This window comes from Musa acuminata, chromosome BXJ2-5 (genome assembly GCF_036884655.1).
Source record: "Musa acuminata AAA Group cultivar baxijiao chromosome BXJ2-5, Cavendish_Baxijiao_AAA, whole genome shotgun sequence".
NCBI lineage: Eukaryota > Viridiplantae > Streptophyta > Magnoliopsida > Zingiberales > Musaceae > Musa > Musa acuminata.
Genome location: NC_088342.1, coordinates 39,468,271 through 39,487,731, shown reverse-complemented (window position 1 = coordinate 39,487,731; position 19,461 = coordinate 39,468,271). Strand labels below are relative to the sequence as shown.

The 19,461-nt window shown below is 36.5% G+C and overlaps 1 protein-coding gene across 1 annotated transcript; it reads right to left on the bottom strand.

Annotated features, from left to right (window-relative positions):
• Window positions 1–470: 470 nt before the first annotated feature.
• LOC103985773 (uncharacterized) lies at window positions 471–17,700 on the bottom strand. Its single transcript, XM_009403596.3, has 13 exons — window positions 17,321–17,700; window positions 11,601–12,783; window positions 10,655–10,867; window positions 10,341–10,567; window positions 7,218–7,292; window positions 6,479–6,550; window positions 3,994–4,092; window positions 3,800–3,871; window positions 3,612–3,726; window positions 2,644–2,712; window positions 2,166–2,484; window positions 1,311–1,398; window positions 471–1,215 (listed from the first exon to the last, which is right to left on the bottom strand). The coding sequence occupies exons 1-13, from the start codon at window positions 17,438–17,440 to the stop codon at window positions 751–753; spliced, it is 3,117 nt and encodes a 1,038-aa protein (XP_009401871.2). The 5' UTR covers window positions 17,441–17,700; the 3' UTR covers window positions 471–750.
• Window positions 17,701–19,461: the final 1,761 nt, after the last annotated feature.

The window sequence follows — 19,461 nt, the reverse complement described above, 5'->3', positions numbered from 1 at the left end:
ACCGGGAGGATAACTTCCAGCTTCGTAATGCCACCAAATGGTGAAGTATCAGTTAACGTGGAGGCATCTGTCTCCGCGCTCCGCTCCACGTCTCGGCCGACCATAAAAGCCGCCATCCTCCACCAGGAGAGACGCATGCAATGAACGTGAACCGAGTTAATCCACACTACGATCATAGCAGACATAGATATATAGATGGCTCCATGAAATCAATAAATACATTACTTGAAGCAAGAAGAATCGACCTCGATCATGCATCTGAAGAGCACAAGTGGGTGGGAATGGGCTTCTAATCTCGTCATCTTTATCCTGATGAGATCAACAAGTTTGTGCTCGAAACACGACAACCATAAAAAGCGGCAGGCACATCGATAAACCTTGCAGTGCTGCCATCTTTGGCGAGCTGAGCAGCAGATACATCGATAAATCCCTCTCTGGGACTCGAATTACAAAGGAGAGACAACATAATATATAAAGAATGTCGAGTAGGTAAAGTTTGGAAAGAAGAAGACTTGTCCGACAAGGGTGGGGGGAAAGGAATTATAATCTTCCAACCTTCAGTCCAAAGAAAATTGGCGAAAAAAGGACAACAAATTATACTCATATACTGCACACAAATAGAATTAAGAACCTGACCTGAACGATCTACCCAATCTACGCCTTGAATCTACAGCACATACAACCAACACTTTTTTATGAAAATTTCCAAATGTTTGCACTTCGAAAGAAAGCCTGCTTTGGGGATACCATCTAGAAGGCCCTCCAGTTATCAGAACCTTGCTTTGGGGAATGGCCTCCGGAGGGCTTGAAAGGGCTGGTTGTGCCGAAGGGATCGGCATCATCAAAAGATTCAAAACCCCTTCCGCGGCCGAATTCCCGGCTGCTGCTAACTGAGTCAAACCTCGCAAGTGTTTCAGGGCGAGAGCTGCTGATGGGGTCAAACCTAGAGAAGGTCTCATGCGCAGGGAAAGGACCACTGTCGTGTGTAGCAAAGGAGTCGAATCTGCCAAAGCTGCTGAAACCATAGTCGTCCCGTCCATCATTAAACCTTGATGGTGAAGCAGAGTTGAACATCGGAGAACTTGGAACGGAATCATCAAAAAACAAGTTCTTCTTCCCCTTTTCAAATACACTACTAGCACTTGGAGAGTCTGCTTTCATTGAATCAAAGTGGGACATGAAGGCATTCCGAGTGCTGCTCTCATAATCAGTCTCCTGCAAGGTTAATGAAACACATCAAACGACAAAACTGTTTTCTGTTTTGCAAGGGGCGACTCACATAAGACAAAGATAAAAAAATCATTGTTTACCTTCCATACAGAATCAGTATCATCGAAAGTCCATGGCTCGTCATTATACTTGTCTCCGGAAATAGTGGATTCGGCACCGACTTGATCGCTGCACAAGTAATTATTTTAAGATTCTCTTGATCAAGAATAACAACAGATGAATTTGTCAACGAAATTTGAAGAAATTTTATTTGTTGAAGCTATGAAGCTACATTTTGGCCGGACCAATGTGTACCGCACGATGCAGTATGTACTGGTCCAATTGCCTGTCTGGTTGGTGGCACGGACCATAGCACGCGCCTCCCAACTTATGTAGAAAGATGCTAAAAGAGATCATATGTGGAAACAAGAGTCTGTCCTTTAGCATGTATATTTCAGTTTAGCTTAGATTATGCACTCCAAATGTATCATACACAGACAATGAAGTTAGAACATCAACGAGCAACAAAGCATAAGATCACACAATTTCATTGTTAGAGCATGGGGGACACTTCAAATTTTCTGAAATCAAAGGTGACAGGATTCGATAAATATACAGCACTAGTTGACAGGATTCGATACTGCTAAATATAAAGCTACAAAATTAGAACTAGCAGTTCTCTGATAACCAATAACTGATGAACAAAATGATAACCCTAGACATTTACAACTTGTGTATTACATGTCAACCATAAAGAGAAACATTGAATAATGAACTAGAAAATACACAGAGATCGATGTGTGCGCTTAACAATGAAATTTATACAGAGAGATAAACCATGCTGAAGTAACTAAATATTGAATATCTTACCAACTGCTGAAAATCTGTAGTTCCTTCACAACAGATTCAATATCAAATAAAGAATAAAAATTGAAGAGAAAAGAGGATACAAGTACCTATGACTTTCTTTTGTGTGTGGTAAAACATCATGTATTCCAAAATGGGTTGAGTTAAATGGACTTTCCATGGTACTTCTTCCAGGACTACTAGTGGGGCTTCTTGTTGATCCTTCTTCACTGTTATCATAGGCCAACCCATTCATATGTTCATTAATACCATCAAGCTTTTCATTCCTGCCACCAACATTCTGAGAAGATGCAATGGGGGAATTATCATCTATAGAGGATTTATCATCCCAGATTGATGGGGATTTAGGTTCTCCAGTTGAAACAGTATTGACAACTCCGGAAGTTAGATCCTTTATAATTGAAAATCCTGGACAAACAAATAATTACAACATTATATTAGTCAAAGAAGTTCCTCAAATATCAAACAAAAGTGACAAAATCCATAAGCCAATAAACCATGCATCCCAGTCATATTCCAGAAAATTGCAAATCAATGGGCTTTTACTTAAAAGGCAAGCAAAGATACCTTCATCATCAAATTTATCCCAGTCTTCATCCCAATCAGCCACCATATCTAGTGGTCCAGATTCCCAGCCTTTAAATAATTAAACAAGAAACAAAATTAGCATTGATCAGAACATAATGGAGAAAAAAAGCTTTACTAGGGAAAAGAAAGTTTCTCCAAGTGCACAAGTTGGAAACAAATAATACTTAAAACAGAAAAAAACTATGAGTTGCTTTGCATGTTCAGATTCAATACTGAGAACTACTAGAACTGATTTTTCTCCTTTTATCACTTTATTGATTGTGTGCTATGGATAACAAACCAATCTGATCTACCATTGCAACAGTATCATTATGAGCAAAGTAAACCATCTGTCAGGATGCCTCTTAACATTGCTGGGATTCTCAACTATGTATGTAAGAAATTTTTTACTTATTTTTTAATTAGGAGAATATCACTAGTCAAATTAAAAACAGTCAATTTTTTTAAAACTCCAAATAAAATCGTTTTAGGTCTCCCACTACCTGCCCTCATGCTAATCCTTAATCGCTTCACCTCATCTGACCAGGCCAGCATCTATATGCCTCCTGATTCTTAGGCTCCCTGTATTCTCCTCACAGCAGTGTTTTCAATCAATTTACCTTGTCTACGTAGGGTATCTTTTAGTCTTTGGATACATAATAGCATCTTACATGTTTTCCCACATCTTCTATTCATTTGAAGTTACACAGTTAATCATGACTATTAATTTTTTATTCTATATTTTCTAGCAACACCTGACATTCATTTCAACGTCCACATTTTAACAACATCATAGAAGAATTTTGAAGAGGATAGAGAAGACTTGTGAATTCATAAATACATATGGAGACCAGGTAGACAACACTCTGAACAACGAGGACTCGCAGTATGCAGTTCAGATTTCCCAAATGTCCACATCAAGATTAAACAACACCACAAGCAACATGTGCAAAGAGAATGATAGGTACCAAAGGGGAGCTCAATTGATGTAGTTGATTTAACATGAACACCATGTTGCTTGCAACGTTCGTTAAGTCCTTTCTCTAACTCCTCAAGATCCGATTGTATTCTATCAACACGAACCTGTAAATGAATGTTTAAATTTAATAATCATGGTCAGGTGTGTGTAAAATAATTAAGCAAACACAAAGCCTGCCTGAAGCAATCCATCAGCACTGCCACCTTGTTCCATCTTAATTGTGGCATTATGCAGCTCCATCTTTCTTTCCTATAAAATAAATTGCAAAAGCTCAAGGACATAGATAAATAAAAATCCAGAATAGAATACCACAGAGATAGGCAAAAAGCTTTGCTTTCTATGTCTTTTCTAACATATCTTGACGTGTATACCTGAATGTCACGATACTTGGCCTCTTCAATTGCCAGCTTTGAAGCTATCTCTCCAACTTGTTTGTACTTCTCTTCATACTTCTTTGCTAATAACTCAACCTGGATAAAGTACATCCAATACAAAACAATTCAAAGAAAGGGGAATGCCATCTAAAGGACATACTGAGGTTGTAGATGATGGATAAAGTGTTTTCTGAATGAAAGAAATTGACTAAAAAAATGTAATAGTGAAGAAAATGAAAAGCTGCTAGATGACCAACATATCAAATGTAAATGAAAGTTTACCATTATATTACAATAAATTAGAAAATGTTGTCCAAATATCACTATCTGTATCACAATCACAATCATTAACCCTATTGTAACATCTATCAATTTTATCTGCCTAAGCCAAGTATGCTCACGAGCATATCATAAGCCAGACATAACTTCTATGATGATATCTTGATTTACGAGTAAATTTGTTTCAAAAATGCAAGGCATGCCAAGAGGCTATGAAACAGAATACTTCGAATTGCTTGTCATATCCATATTGGTACGTACCAAATAAGTTACTTCTAGGTTATTTCTCGGACATGCATATGATATTTTGGGGAAGTAGAATATTTTAATGATACTTAGGAGATACTTCATGGATACTTTCTGCAAAAACTTGATTTTTATATTATAGAGTTCAATGTACGATTAAATACATTAGTTGTTTATACCAAACATCTGTGATTAAATACATTAGTTACTTGTTTATACTAAACATCAATGATTAATAAAAAGAGAGAATGATCTTACTTAATTTATTATATATTCTTACTATCTTTTACATGTTTTTTTAATCCTATATGACAAAAATATATATCCTTCAAGATGAACAAATAAGAGAGCCAGTTAATTGCTTATTATCTACTCTAATTGATGATATATGACTGTCTATTCTAATGATATAAACATATGCCAAATTTTGTCATATATAATATTTATGATAAAATATTTTTTGTTGATGTACTTGCTGTGTTTTATCATAGTTCTTAAAGTTTGATTTATAAGCATCTGCATATCATGATGTGTTAGTACCCTATATCCATACTGATCCTCCATAGCCATGCCAAAAAATAACTATGTTCAAAATATAAGTATGATGGCATACTGAATGCTTTGTTCATAAAACACCATTGTGGAGAATCTTACTCTGACTTCTTGTGACAACCAGAAAATTAATCCATGATCATGTGAACTATTCTTTGCCTCCTTCAATGGAAGAGGCATTAGTCATAGTTTGGGAGTGAGCCTCAGTGCTACGGTAAGGATGCACTTTAAGAACTTGGGTGGCGATGGTTTGAATCATAAAAACAAACTCCTTACTTTCAAGGAAAAAGACTGCATATATCAAACCTTCCCAAACCCTACATTGGCAAGAACCTCATGCATTGGATCATCTGTTTGCCAATGGTCACAGTTCGCATGGTCAAATATATCCTTCTAGTAGAGTCTAATTGTTTAGAGATAAATATACTAGTAATACGGACAATAGAATTGGCAACTGATTTTGAAGTCACTTTATGATTGAACAAAATTTGAGATCAGAAAAGGGTAGAAGCTTTTGCCTCTTATTTATCCTTTTCTCTGACAGTTTTGAATTAACATGTTTGGCACAATTCAAATACTAAACAACACAAACACTCTGAATCTTCATTATGGTCTATTAGAAAATTGCAATTTCAAGATAATAAAATTGCAATTACATAGAACATGGTACAGTTGCGCACAACATATGCTAAAAATCCTAATTCACATGCATAGGGGACAAGGTTAGTTGGTTCATTATTTTAGGACTTGGTACATGTACACTTGGTTGTAAAATTAGATAAGACATCTTGGATAGACGTACTAATTAACCACGCACCTAAAAGGGTCAATAAAAATTAATAATTTATTTTCCTAAAACAACTGTAGTATAGGGCTTCAAAGCCACAAACTTATTGTTTTTTTTCTTTATTATTCTGAGATATCCTTGAAGGGTTAAAAATGCAAGAATGTGTAAGAATTTCATTTATCTATAATTGGTTTATATCTACGGGAACAAATAACATCAATGAGATTTAATTCCAATTTCAGTGTTTTGGATTGCATATGACTCAGTAAGCAAAAAAATCATGACTTGAGACAAGGAACCTGAACCGGGTTCCAAGGTGACAGGGATACCAGTAAGTATGATTTCCAGCAATCAACTATGCCATAGAAGCATTATAAAAGAACCAGACTGGACTCCACAGGCAACAGTGGGAAAACAACATTAAGCTAAAACCAACATATAGGGCTACTAAGAACATTTTTGTGACAATGCTTCTCCTAAAACAATTTTCAGAGGAAAAATGGAATATTGTGACAAAATATAAAACACAGAAGATAAGACAAAAAGGCATGGTAAGACATTTTTTCTCCTTCAATTACAAGCACCAAAAATTAACCATGTTGGTGAAAATTGTAATACCTCACGCCTATCAGCAGATGCCCTTTCTGTGATCTCATTTAATCGATTATCACATCTACTCTTGTAAAGAACCTAAAACACAAATAACAAAACACTAAAGGATGAATATTAAATGGAGAGGAAGATCTCTATCAGGTAGCTAGACAATAGAGCAAAAGGTAATGTTAGAGACCATAACATTCAATTAGCAAAAACCTACTGAAAATGTAAGAAGGTAAAAACAGTATACTGAGGTAAGGTCATCGAGTATTGAGCTATACAAAGATCATAATGTAGCTCTATTTTTTACATTTTTTGTTTAATCTCATACATTTAAGGAAACCATATAATCGTGACTTTTTCGAGCAGAATTCACATGTCACTGTTCACTTCCTTCAAAGGCTTGGTTAAACTTTCCATGCTATATAAGCTCTATCATGAACCAGTTTCTTTCTGGTTCCCCATCTATAAGTAACCATAGATATTAAACTGTACTCGAAACTCATCATTGATAAAAAGATATCTTTTATTCTCAATTTCTCATATAGTAACTTTTTACATCCATCACAATGTCATTAACCAAACGAGTTTATTCAATTAGTAAAAAAGTGAAATAACACTTACATATTACCAGTTACCAAATCTAAATATAAATTGTCACTATTACTAAATGAACTTTTTTTCCATACCTTAGACTAGTCAATGCAAAATGTAACTTATTGTTAAAAAAGCACATGCAGACAATGATCAGAAGACTCACAAGTTCTTGCATCTTGGTGCGATAAAATTCAATCTTCTCCTTTGAATCCAGGATCTGTTTTTCCACTTCTTGAACCTGAAACAAAGAAATTTCTGAAAATCACTTCCATGTCCCAGACAGAACTTGGAAATTTATAAATATTCGAAAATACAATACAGGAACATGTTACATGAGTACATTGAATTAATAATGAAAAATACTTCCATGAACAAGAAGTTTAACAGACATTACCAAGCATATCATGTGAGGTATCAAACAGAATATGACATCTGATTTCTAAACAGCATTGAGTTATTAATTGTGAGCACTGTATTTGAAGCCCATGCCTGCAAAGTACTGCACCATTTTGTATGGTGGTTTATGTATAATGATGGGTACAAATTTGTCAAATGGACCTACCAGAAATAGCCACCACTCGAATCTAATACAAACACCAGCTAACCCTAAAAGAGTGAGTTGTGCATGATGATGTTGCTCTGTTGCACCCAAATGTCAGAGCATCAATCATTTTGAAACAGCACTTTACTTGCAGAGGTGGGAACAAGGACCATCATACCATGCAGACCAGTGGTCTTGGTACATGGATGGACCAGTATGAACCAGTCAGTATCAACATACTGTATGTTGGTATGCTGGTACATACAGGCTTTCGGAAAAAGGCTTAAAAATGGCCAAAAATTCACAAAAAATCCTTTTAAGGTTTCTTACCCATATTTAATGATAATTTTACTGTATTTAATTAAGAATAGACTGCATATGAGGCATAAATAAATGCATAAAGTTATGACTAACCCTAAATACCCCAATTTGGGCCTAAATGTAAGACAATAGACTAATTGGGACTAATGCAAGAAAATAATCTTAATCATGTTTAATCTTTGTAAATATGCATTAATACACCTTTCATTATTTTAAATGATAAATAAAATATATAAATAAGCTAAATACCTTCAAATTGGAGAGAAATTCCACTAATCCCAAGTTCTAATCCCTTTTTCATCCAAATCAATAGCTTGATTACCACTGATCGCCAATTAGGAACTTTAATCAAAAGCAAGAGTGAGAGAAAGAGTAAGAAAGAGAGTGAAGAAAAGAAAAAGGGGATTTAAACCTCAAAAGAGAGTCCAATGATCAAACTTGACCTGATTTGGATCGGTATTGGTCAATTTTTGATTGGTATGGCCCCTATCAACCAATACAGCATGAGTTTCGACCATATCTGTTGTTACATCACCCGTACTGGTCGATATCTAACCCTTTTCTGAGCCCGAAATGAGATGGTCCACTTCCCAATCAACTGGCAGACCAATACATATTCCTTGTTTCATAACATTTCAAGCAGTACATCAAACATTATGTGAGAATACCCGTATTGACCCTCCCAAACTCGTGTATAGTTTTGCCTTTTATAGGGTGTGAAGTTAGCACATCAAGGTGATTGCTTTATGACATGGGCGACCAAGTTCGACTCATGGAAGTCGTTTCTACTTGCATAGGCAATACAACATACATTTATCACCCAATGCACTAAGCGACACCTTCTTTAACAACAATATGATTCTATATTGTACATGTAAAGATTATTTGAAAGAAGAGATCACTTCTAAGGATTTTATCACATTGAAGAGAAAAAAGAACCTATTTCCTCTCTACATGAATGTCTTGCAAGGGTACTTGAGAACAAGAAGAATGCAACTTTAACATCTCAAGCAAGAAAGAAAAAGTCACATCAAACAAGATAGAGAACATGTCGTAACATATGAATCTGATAATTCCACTCAGTGAAGCAAACAAAACATAAACAACAGATCCAAATAATAGATATGGAAAACAAAATAAGGAGAACAAGGGGTATCCACTAAAACATAATCGATAGAAATAAAAGTGACAAGGATGAGTTAATGCTATCCGAATGGAGATTCAATTTATAATCCAGGATAACTTTAAAACAATAATCAATACACTAAAAAGAGAATGGAGAAAAGAAAGCTAGCAAATTTATGAATATATATATAAATATTATAACTGATTGTAACTTTTATGTTGAAAAGCTAAGTGTTCTCTCCATGGCTCGAATTCAACTTTGTTCCATGTTGAAGCTTAAGAATCGGCACGAGATCACTACATAAGTAATAATATAATGGAAGACACTACGAACAGTGAAACATCAAGCATTGGAGTTGGCTTGGGACATAATCTCGAGTAGGCCTCACTTAAATTAAAAATCAGACTGTTGTGTGGGCAAAGGTTGTCCTTACTGCCAGTGATTTAAAAAGCGCTAGGCGCCAAAAGGTGCCAAGGTCCAAAAACGCCCGAGGCGCTAGGCGCTCGCCCGAGCAAAGCGAGGCGCTAAAATATAAAAATATATAATATAATTAATAAATATAATTATTTAAAATTTTAAATTAAAATATGCTATTAAATTAAGAAAATCTATTAACAGTATTGAAAATTAATAATTTCAAATAAACCTAACAATATTAACAGTATACTGTATGCTGTTAACAGAAGGAGAAGAAGGAAGTGTAAGGGAGTGCTGAGCCTACTGACTGAGAAAAGAGGAAACGACAGCGACAGCGGAGTGTAAGGAGGCAGCGGCAGCGGCGAGCGACAACAACGGCAGCGACAACGGCGAGCAACGGGAGCAGGAGCAGGAGCGAGAGCGAGAGCAGGAGCGGCGAGCAGCGAGAGGCGCGAGCGGCAACAACGGCAGCGTTTGCGAGCAGCGACAGCGGCGAGCAGCGGCAGCGGGAGCAGGAGCGGCGAGCAGCGGGAGGCGCAAGCGACGACAGCGACAGCGTTTGCGAGCAGCGACAGCGGCGAGTAGTGGGATCGGGATCGGGATCGGGAGCGGCAGCGACAACGAGGGTTAGGGTTGGGTTGTCACTGATATCGGTTTTAGTTGGTTCGATTGAACCAACTAACCACCAAAGACCGAACCAGGACCGAACCAGACCTAAAATCCTGGTTCGGTCGCCTTGGTTAACCCAAGCGCTCACCCGAAGCGCCCAGCGCTTGGGACCTTTTTAAATCGCTGCTTACTGCTTTAAATACGATGCTAAACAAAAACATAATAATGTGAAATTCCTAATCAGTATCTTCAATTAAAAAGAGGGAAATTACTTTATTGTCAACATTTGTCGATTCCTGGTACTTTGGAGTTGTTGTATGTTGTTCAGCCTTGCCAAAGTTGTTTACCATGTGATTATCTAGCCCAGGTTTCCCCAAGTTTTGCTGCGCTGAATGCATGGCACCAGGAATCTGTGATGGGACAGGAGTTTGCATTGGAGGCCTTGGTCCAGCTGCTGGCATTACAGGACGATATCCAGGGAGACCTTGGTATGGTAATCCTAACCAGAATTATCATTAGCTTAGCACAAGAATGATGGAAATGAATCTGAAAAACCAAAGAAAATATTGCCAAAATATGTCAGTACCTGGTTGCCAAGTTGGAACACCATAAGCAGCTGAAGGCATACCCGCAGCTCGTAGTAACGTTTCATCATACATAATGGCACTTGGAAGCACTGATGGCAAGGGACGCCCTTCTCGGTATCTTTCCATTAGATAGAGAGCAATACAGAACTCTCTCAAAGAAAGCATGCTGTCGTTATCTTGGTCAGATAAGTCCCACACCTGCTTTAAGACCTCTGACAAACCAAAAGAACAAATGGTATAACCAATAAGGCAAGGGTAAAAGATGTAACTTATAATGCAGTCTTTATCCTTGGCCCAACAGCCTGACAACACCTAAGTGGCCTAACTACAAGTTAGCATGCCTACATCCTGCGTGTGACTATACATGTAAATGCAACTTCTGACATTTTCCTACCAATCAAGGTCTGGTGTGGGCTAATCATCATGGGCCGGCTTGTAAAGAACTCAATAAAGGGCCCATTCTGTGATGTTCCTATTCACACAGGCACAAGACCAATTTGCTATGTTATCATTTCTAAAGGTCATGATCAATCTAGGAATGGATACAATCTTTCCTCTGTTGGCATGCTCGACATTGAGATTGACTTGCATAACTCAAGGAATTAGTAACCCTTGTAGATCTTGGGTGTCGTAAGTAACCTTTCTGTCCCTTAAGGAAATTATTAAGTTGCCTGGATAAATGCAGAAAAACGATAAAAACACAAAAAACAAGAGACAAGCAGTAGTTGAGTACTGTTAAAATTAAATCAAATAACATGATATGATCGATTCAGTAAAATTAAAATGCAAAGCATAGCCACCATGAGTTTAGAAATGAGGACTGCAACAAGTCACTTTTACGCTTTGCTTTAGGGAAAACATATTGACAACTTCTATAAGTAACTTCATTCACTCTTTGTAATAGAAATCTTATAAAGAAACATTTAACTGCAATTTGATGGCTACCTCTAGGGAGCTTCCAACTCAAGAACAAGGTCCGTGTCTGTTCACCCGTAATTTTTCCATCTCTGTCCTTGTCTACATTGACAAACACATTAGTGTACTTCTTAATGTCAGCTTGAGTTATCTTTGGCCATTGAGTCTGCGACTGATTTGAAGCTGGATTCACAGATCCAGCTGTAACATTAGGTGCAGCCATTGCTGAGTTCATCTTTAAATTATCAAGTTGATTTTGCTTAACATTAGACTGAGTCTGTTGAAGCTGACTACCAGCAGAAGGAAGTGACCGAGTAATCTGAGTAGGATCAAGCTGTCCAGGCCTAATCGAACTTTGAGTTCCAACAATCACTGAGGCAGTACTGGATGAATTAGAGATGCTGTTTACCGAGAAGCCAAGTGTATTAGAACTTAACTTTGGCTGAGAAGTAACAGAAAAAACATCACCTCCAAAGAAAGGTTCAGAAGAATGATCATTTCCAGATGCCAGAGCCTTTGACTCATTGGGTTTAGATGATGGTATGATCTGATCAGGAGGCTTTGCCACAAATTGTGTTTGTGGTCTAGAAGGTGCCCCACTCATGCCTAAGAGTCCTAAACTAACGCCTCCCTGGTTTTGAGAAGGGATAGTGCCCCTGATAGGAGTCTGAGATGCCCCCCCAACTGATACTACATTCGAATTACCACCACGCCAATTGTTTGACAGGTTTGAGTTATTTGAGTTTGGCAAAGGTGGCCCTGCAACACTACCTCCTCCAACCAATCCTGAATTACCACCCTGCACTGGAGTTGAAGCAGCAGGATGTGTCGCTTGAGGTGGCCTCATGACATTGCTATTTGCAGTTGGGAAGAACTGTTGATTCATAAATGAATTTTGAGGTGCTTGTGTTGGCCTGAAACCAAGATTTTGAGGTGAATTTGCTGCTATCGAACCAAACTGATTAGTAGGTGGTCGCAAAGAATTAGTTGGAACTGTAGGAGTAGTTGCAGAATTTGACTGAGGTGCAGGGGAAGATGCAAGATTTATCTTTGGAGCAGGAATCTTAGCTGCAGCTGGGCCAAATAATGCTGACTTTACAATTTCTGGTGTTAGCTGACGACCACTTTGTGCCACAGTGACCAGTTTCAGGGCATTAAAGAAATCTGAACGTCCAAGGAAACCAGTTCGGTTCTGATCAGCATACATCCAAACCTACATAAACACAGGAAGATACTCCATCCATGAGTAAACTATGTCAAAATATAATTGCCAGAAGATTTTGAAGCAAACATGGTGAATTCACATTCAACTCTGTTATTATAGACCAAAAGTTCTGATACCCACATGCAAAACCAGAGAATAATAATAAGAGAGACTTGGTATACTCAAACTAAAGAAACAGAGCATATTTTGCCCAAGATTTTAGCTAAATGGACATTGTCACTTATCAAGTATAATCAACCTATGTTTGAAACTTTGAATGAGGAATGAAACCATTCCTAGACAATAAGTGAAGTGAAACTGCTTGAGGTGAGTAGTCCAAGGTAATGCTCCATACCCCTAACCCCTAGCATAAAGGGAAACTAGCCTATCCAGATCTGTCTCAAGACCTAGAATCAGGTGCCAGTACAGTTGGATTGAGCCAATATATGAGCATCATACAAGCCCATTTTACTTCAAACAGAACCAATCCAATCCAAGGCCATTTTATATAAGGGTTTTTGCTTTTTGAGAATCCGTCTCAAAGACTCGCCAATTGCCAACACCTTACCTTTTTGCCAGAGAAAAGGAAGATAGGTCAAAGATAATGAGAAGACATGAGAGCATCAGGAGGATCATCTAAAGTAAGCATTTCTTTTTTTTGTGGAAGGCTTTCATCACTTGGTGTTTCCCTTTCTTTATTTACTTTATTTTATTTTTCACTTTTTTGGTTTCTTCCCTGCCTTGGCTAGCTGGGACAACATGGCATCCAACATTTATGGTGGCCGGATGGTACCCCTGATTGCTAGAACTAGAATAGTTGGCATAAAATGCCTCATTGGCTGTTTTTTCTAAAAGCAGTGTCTATTGACTGGTGAAAGATTCAGCATAGATAAAGGCATAAGAACTGGATTTAAGATTATCATTATTGACCAATAAATATTTTTAACATCTACGATCAAGTCTACTACAATGGAAAAACAATTAAATTGACAGAACACTTATGAACAAATCCTGAAGGCATCTCAAGTGTGAATTTATCATCTTAGCACGGTATCATCAGTTATTCCATGATTAGCTCTAAAAGCAACTAAAATAGTCACTAATTAATAGTTTAGGCTTCAATGACAATTAACAACTCAAGAAGGTGATCAATTATTGTCAAATAAAGTACCACAAGCAACATCCACACCACTTAGCTGATTTGTTACAAATCATAGCCAATTGAGCCAAGTCAGCATGTGCCAGATCACATGCATGCAAGCTAGAAATAGGCTGTAGGAATGTTCTCTACTTCACTGTCATGGTACATCCTACACCATAGAACACAGTGGCACAGGATTGAAACATTATTTCAAATCCTACTACATTATAATCATTCACATGTCCATATGAACAAAATTCCAATTTGAAGAGCACAACTGCTTGCCAAGCCACAACATTCAAGAATGTTATCCATTCAATAAAAAAAGTCACCTAGCAAATAAGAGACAATTCGTAGAAGTCTTTTCTTGATATTCTCTCTCTCCAATGCTTTTAATGGAGAAAGACAAAACACTAAAGAATCTTCATCTTTTAACATGTTACATTCTTCATCTTTTAACATGTAAAACTCAATCAAATTAAAAAGTATAGAAATATGATTGCCCATATTGCCCATTCTCATAAGTTGGAACTTTGAAACATTATCATATTGTTTCTCTTTTATTTTGTTCTTCTCTATATGTTGTTGTACCTTCATATTTTTATCCTTGCCAAAATGAATACTTGGACAGGTGTTTATATCAGAGTTTCTATGGCAATGGCCATACAGTGCTATCAACGGATGCACTTTCCCCCAAGGTATGAGGGACATGTTTTCAAGAAAAAAAATAAACAAATCTAAAGAAGATTCTATCTTTTCTCTTGTACTATAGTGGAGAAAAGAGATAAAAGACCTCACTCTATTTCTTTTTTCAACACTATGACAGAAGCTTTCCTTACCTTTTTTACCTCTGTGAACATCTACATCTGGTTCTTCTCTTCCTCTATTCTTTCTTCCCTTTGTTACATTCTTCTGATCTTATTTTAGTTAGGGTTGCTAGCAGGGTTTTGAATACAGTCCATATCGGCGTACCGAGCTCTACTCGGTATGGTACGTACCGATATATATCATTGGTACGCTAGGGTGTACCGATGGTACACCCTAAAACCTTAAAAATACCTTCACCTACCACGTCAGGGCATATCGATCAGTATACCTCGGTAACGATCGAAATACAAAGCAGTAATGGTCGAAATCCAGGGCGGTACCGATCAGTACACGTCGGTACCGATCAAAACACTGGTACTACCCTGTAGAGGATGGTTTGCGTACCGGTATCCTCTCGGACCGGTACATACCACCTATACCGAGCGATACACATAGAAATTGAGAACCCCGGTTGCTAATAATAACCTAAACCACAATTTTTTCTAGTTTCTACCATTATACTTAAGGTGACATTGGTTTATAATGATTTTCCCATTATACCTAAACCACATAGTCACATTCAGAACATTGTGCAACCCTTTCTTTTTGAAAACCTTAGAGCTTGGAGGTGCTAGCTTGACTACACAACCAAAGGCTATGACCATTTCCCTCAGGTTTTGGGTGAGACCAAATTGTAAAAACACATTGCGACTACTGCAGCTAACCAACAAAATGCATGATAAATTCATTACCTTGGAAGTAATCCTTGGATCTTAGACCTCTGGGTAATACACTTGTGGTTGTTCAAAGTGTTTATATAGAATGATTTCTAACGAAACATCCCTAGAACCCTCATAGGCAAAGCCTTGTGCACATCTTTTTTTTCAACTAAACAGAACATAGTATATGCATCACCAGTAACTATAATATTTGAATAAATAAGTTTGACTCAGATATTCATTTACTGTTTCAACTTGTCCCCGTTTGTTCCACACCATATTTGTTCCAGATTGTCTCAAAAAATGTCCAACATTAGCTAAATGGTAGGACTCGATTTATCGATTTCAGCAGAGGTTTTATCACATTTTCTTATGTTTATTAGTCAAGTAAAATGTTGAGCTTTTTTTTTTTTGGTTAATTGGTTTGTCTGAATGGTTAGAAAGAACATTGTTTAAATCAGAAAGCATGTCACCACCTTCTTCAGCTGGAATCTTCTAAGATCATATAAACCTTGAAGTGCTAACCAAATTGAACCATTTTCTTGCATGTTGTCCTCTCAGTCATATCCACAACTTATCATAACTACAAATACTTTATGTTGTATCCTTCCTACGACACTCTAAGCTCATACTAAACCACTACCTACCAATTGATAATACCCTTACCACAGTGAGCAAACACCCAAAGAAAGGAGGCAATTTGTATGGATACCTGACAGCCAATGTAAAGCTTCCATCAGACAATATGTCTATAGGGTTTTACCAAAAAAGAAACAATTAGGGTAGATGGGAATTAGTGAAACAAAAGAAAAGGCATACCAGAAGAGGAGAAAACAACAATGACAACACAAGAAAAAGTAGCAAACCAAGAAGAATATAACCAATTGAAGATTATAGCATTCATCAACAGGATGTGTAAGTTAAGAAACTAGAAGATCCTGGAAAAACTTGATTTCAAATAATATGCAACATAAGTTAACAGAACCTTCCATGAGCATAGAAAATAAAACACAAAATGAATAAAATCGAAAAGAAATATCAATAACGTATGCAACTCTTAGCTACATGCCATATAAATTCCAAAGGAAAGCCAACAACACAAATAGAATCAAACATAAAAACAAACAAAGACATATGCAGGCATCTTAGACACATGGATAAAAACAGGACAAAAATTTAACTTTCCAACAATGCAACAAAAAGCACTAATATGATGTCTACCTCATGAAAATCTGATAACAATTTTACTGGTAACACTTCTTTAAAGAACTGACTGAAAACCTTAGTATAAACATAGATAGTTTAGGCATTCAAAATTTTGAACTTATAACTATACACTAGAAAACTTCGATACAACCATACAGCATAATGGTCAAGGAGCAATTATTCTTAAGTCATTTTAAACTGCATAAAAAATAAAACCTTTCAACTACTGATACAGTGGAAAAGCTCATGTACTTGAAGGAATTCTGAATTTGAATACCGAACCAAAAAAGTTGAAGACCGAACTCAAGGAAACTCCTGCTGGACAAAGAAATGTTTTCGAAAATATTGGGTAGGGCAAGCGAGCAGTTCGATCGTCCAAGGCATATATTCTCCGAGGCCCTCCGTGTAGGTAGTTCAACGATTTTCCACCCAGAAAAACGATTTTCGTGAAAAACTTGGAACACATTTGCAATATTTTTGACAAAAAAAAGTAAGTTCAAATTCTATAGAAGTAAGAGATGAATTCCATTCAAATAGAGACCCTGAACCAAGACCGCGATCACAGAGCCCATCCAAAAAGAAGCCTCGTGCGAATCCCACCAGAACCAACAGAACCCTAGCAAGATCTGCCAAGAAACAACAAATATTCAAATAAAGAGACATAGAAGCCAACCTGAGCTAAGACGTTCCTGGGCAGATTGGAACCCTGAAGGAATGCAACCGCCTCGTCGCCGCTAACCTTTCCATCCCGATCCAAATCTGCCCGCTTGAAGTACTCTTCAAACACGTCCATCGCCGCCGCCGAGGACACTTCCCGACCGAGAATTCCCGGATCAGAGATCCGTCCCGAAGCAACCCAGGAAAATGGATTTAAGCGAGGGACCAATCGCCGGACCGGCGGAAGGGGTCGATCGAGAGCAGGGCTTGGAAGGAGACCAGAAAGGACGCCCAGGCGACGGATCGGAGATTAGGGCTCTTGGATTGGAGGGGGTTTAATCCTCGGGATGGGTGGAGGATCGCTTTGGCTATCGATCTGGATGTGTTCTTTTTCCTTTCGGGGCCGCCTTTATAAAGACGAACATGATAATTATTAGCACTAATAATTATATGGCAAAATTGCATATCGATCCCTCTGAATCGTATAATAAAAAAGTGGATTTTTCTATATCCATCCTCAAAGATTCTAAAAATAATGTATATAATCCCTATAAATTTTGATATAGCATATTATATATATATATATATATATATATATATATATATATATATATATATATAATATACATCCTCCACTTATGTCCCATAATTTAACAAATTACTAAACAAGGGAAAGGTGTTCAAAGGATTCACGTGGATTTTGCAAAGAAAATTTTTTATGTGAAACATAGATATTTTTAGAGGTAGTTTGTCAAAGAAAACTAATTATTTTAAAAAATTCTCAATTAATATTTATAAATAAATTTTCATAAAAGTTTCCTCCACTTACTATTGTTCTCATTACTCACGTCCGCTTCTACCTCACACGATTGCCCTCCCTCTCCTCCCCTTTCTCTCTCTGTTATTGTCGTCGTCTTCACTCGTAATTTTATATAGGAACAATAAGGTAGAGGCATAGACGACCAAGGATAGAACCAATGATTAAGACAGAAGATAAGGGTAAAATCATAAAAAAAAATTATTTATTTTTTAAAACAATAGAATTTTTTTTAAAAAAATTGTCCTATTCTTAGTTTGATGTCTCTTCTTTGTTAATGTTCTTATCTCACATGTATATAGTGAGAGGAATGAGCTATGAGAGATGAATTTTGTATCCAATTTAGGGTGCACCACATGATCTTTTAAAAATAAAACTACTAACCAAAATTACAAGTAACTAAGTGAAAGTTAATATTAGTATTACACATGATCATTAATATACATCATGATATTTTTATTAAGATATCTAAATTGATTAGTATAATGTTGTACGAGTAATAAATATCATGTTCGAATTCATGTATGACATTTGATGTAATAATTTTTTTTAATTTAAAAAATATATATTATGCTGAAACCAATCTGATCCATATTTCGAGAGTTGTTACAATTTATAATATGAGTTTATATTTGAGAATTGGAATAAAAGTTTCTAAACATATTTCAAAAGAATATTCATCCTTATATATTTTAATATGGCTCAAAAATAATAAATTTCATCCCCATAATTTTTCTGCTCATTAATATTAATATTAATATTATTAATATTATTATTATTATTATTATTATTATTATTATTATTATTATTATTATTATTATTATTATATACCATCCTTCCCATATTTCCTTTCATTTAACAAAATACTAAGGCTTTAAGAGGATTAATGTGGAAGCTAATTCAAGGGTCTTAGTCTATGAATATTCTCCTCCATGGAACATGAACATGAACATGAATGTGATTCGATATATTTTTAGTTCGATAAATATATTTGTCAATGTTTATACCATACATGTATATAGAACTAGAAGAATAGGGTTATTAACTTGCTTGTAAACTATGTCAGAATTTGTAAAGATGTTATTGAAGAGGAGACTTACTCTGAATAAATTCTGATGTAAGTGATGAACTTTGTACCAGATTTAGGAAACAATATATTTCTTTTAAGTAAAAGAATTAAACTGCTAGCCAGATGACAAACCTAATAATTATCTACAATGGCCATGTAATTTGTTGTGCACTGCTATTCACTAGCACATTTAGATGTAATCTAAATCATTCAATAAGGATGTTGAAGTTAGTCATGAGAAAATTTCTTAGGCTTCACTGCTTTTAATTTT

What these genes read in the sequence shown, in the direction of transcription:
- LOC103985773 (XM_009403596.3), bottom strand. Translation starts at nt 17,440, where the DNA reads ATGGACGTGTTTGAAGAGTACTTCAAGCGGGCAGATTTGGATCGGGAT. An exon ending in GCACCAAGATGCAAGAACTT is followed by an intron (nt 6,551 to 7,217) that starts GTGAGTCTTCTG and finishes TTTGTGTTTTAG; the next exon opens with GTTCTTTACAAGAGTAGATG. An exon ending in GGATAAATTTGATGATGAAG is followed by an intron (nt 2,485 to 2,643) that starts GTATCTTTGCTT and finishes TTGTTTGTCCAG; the next exon opens with GATTTTCAATTATAAAGGAT.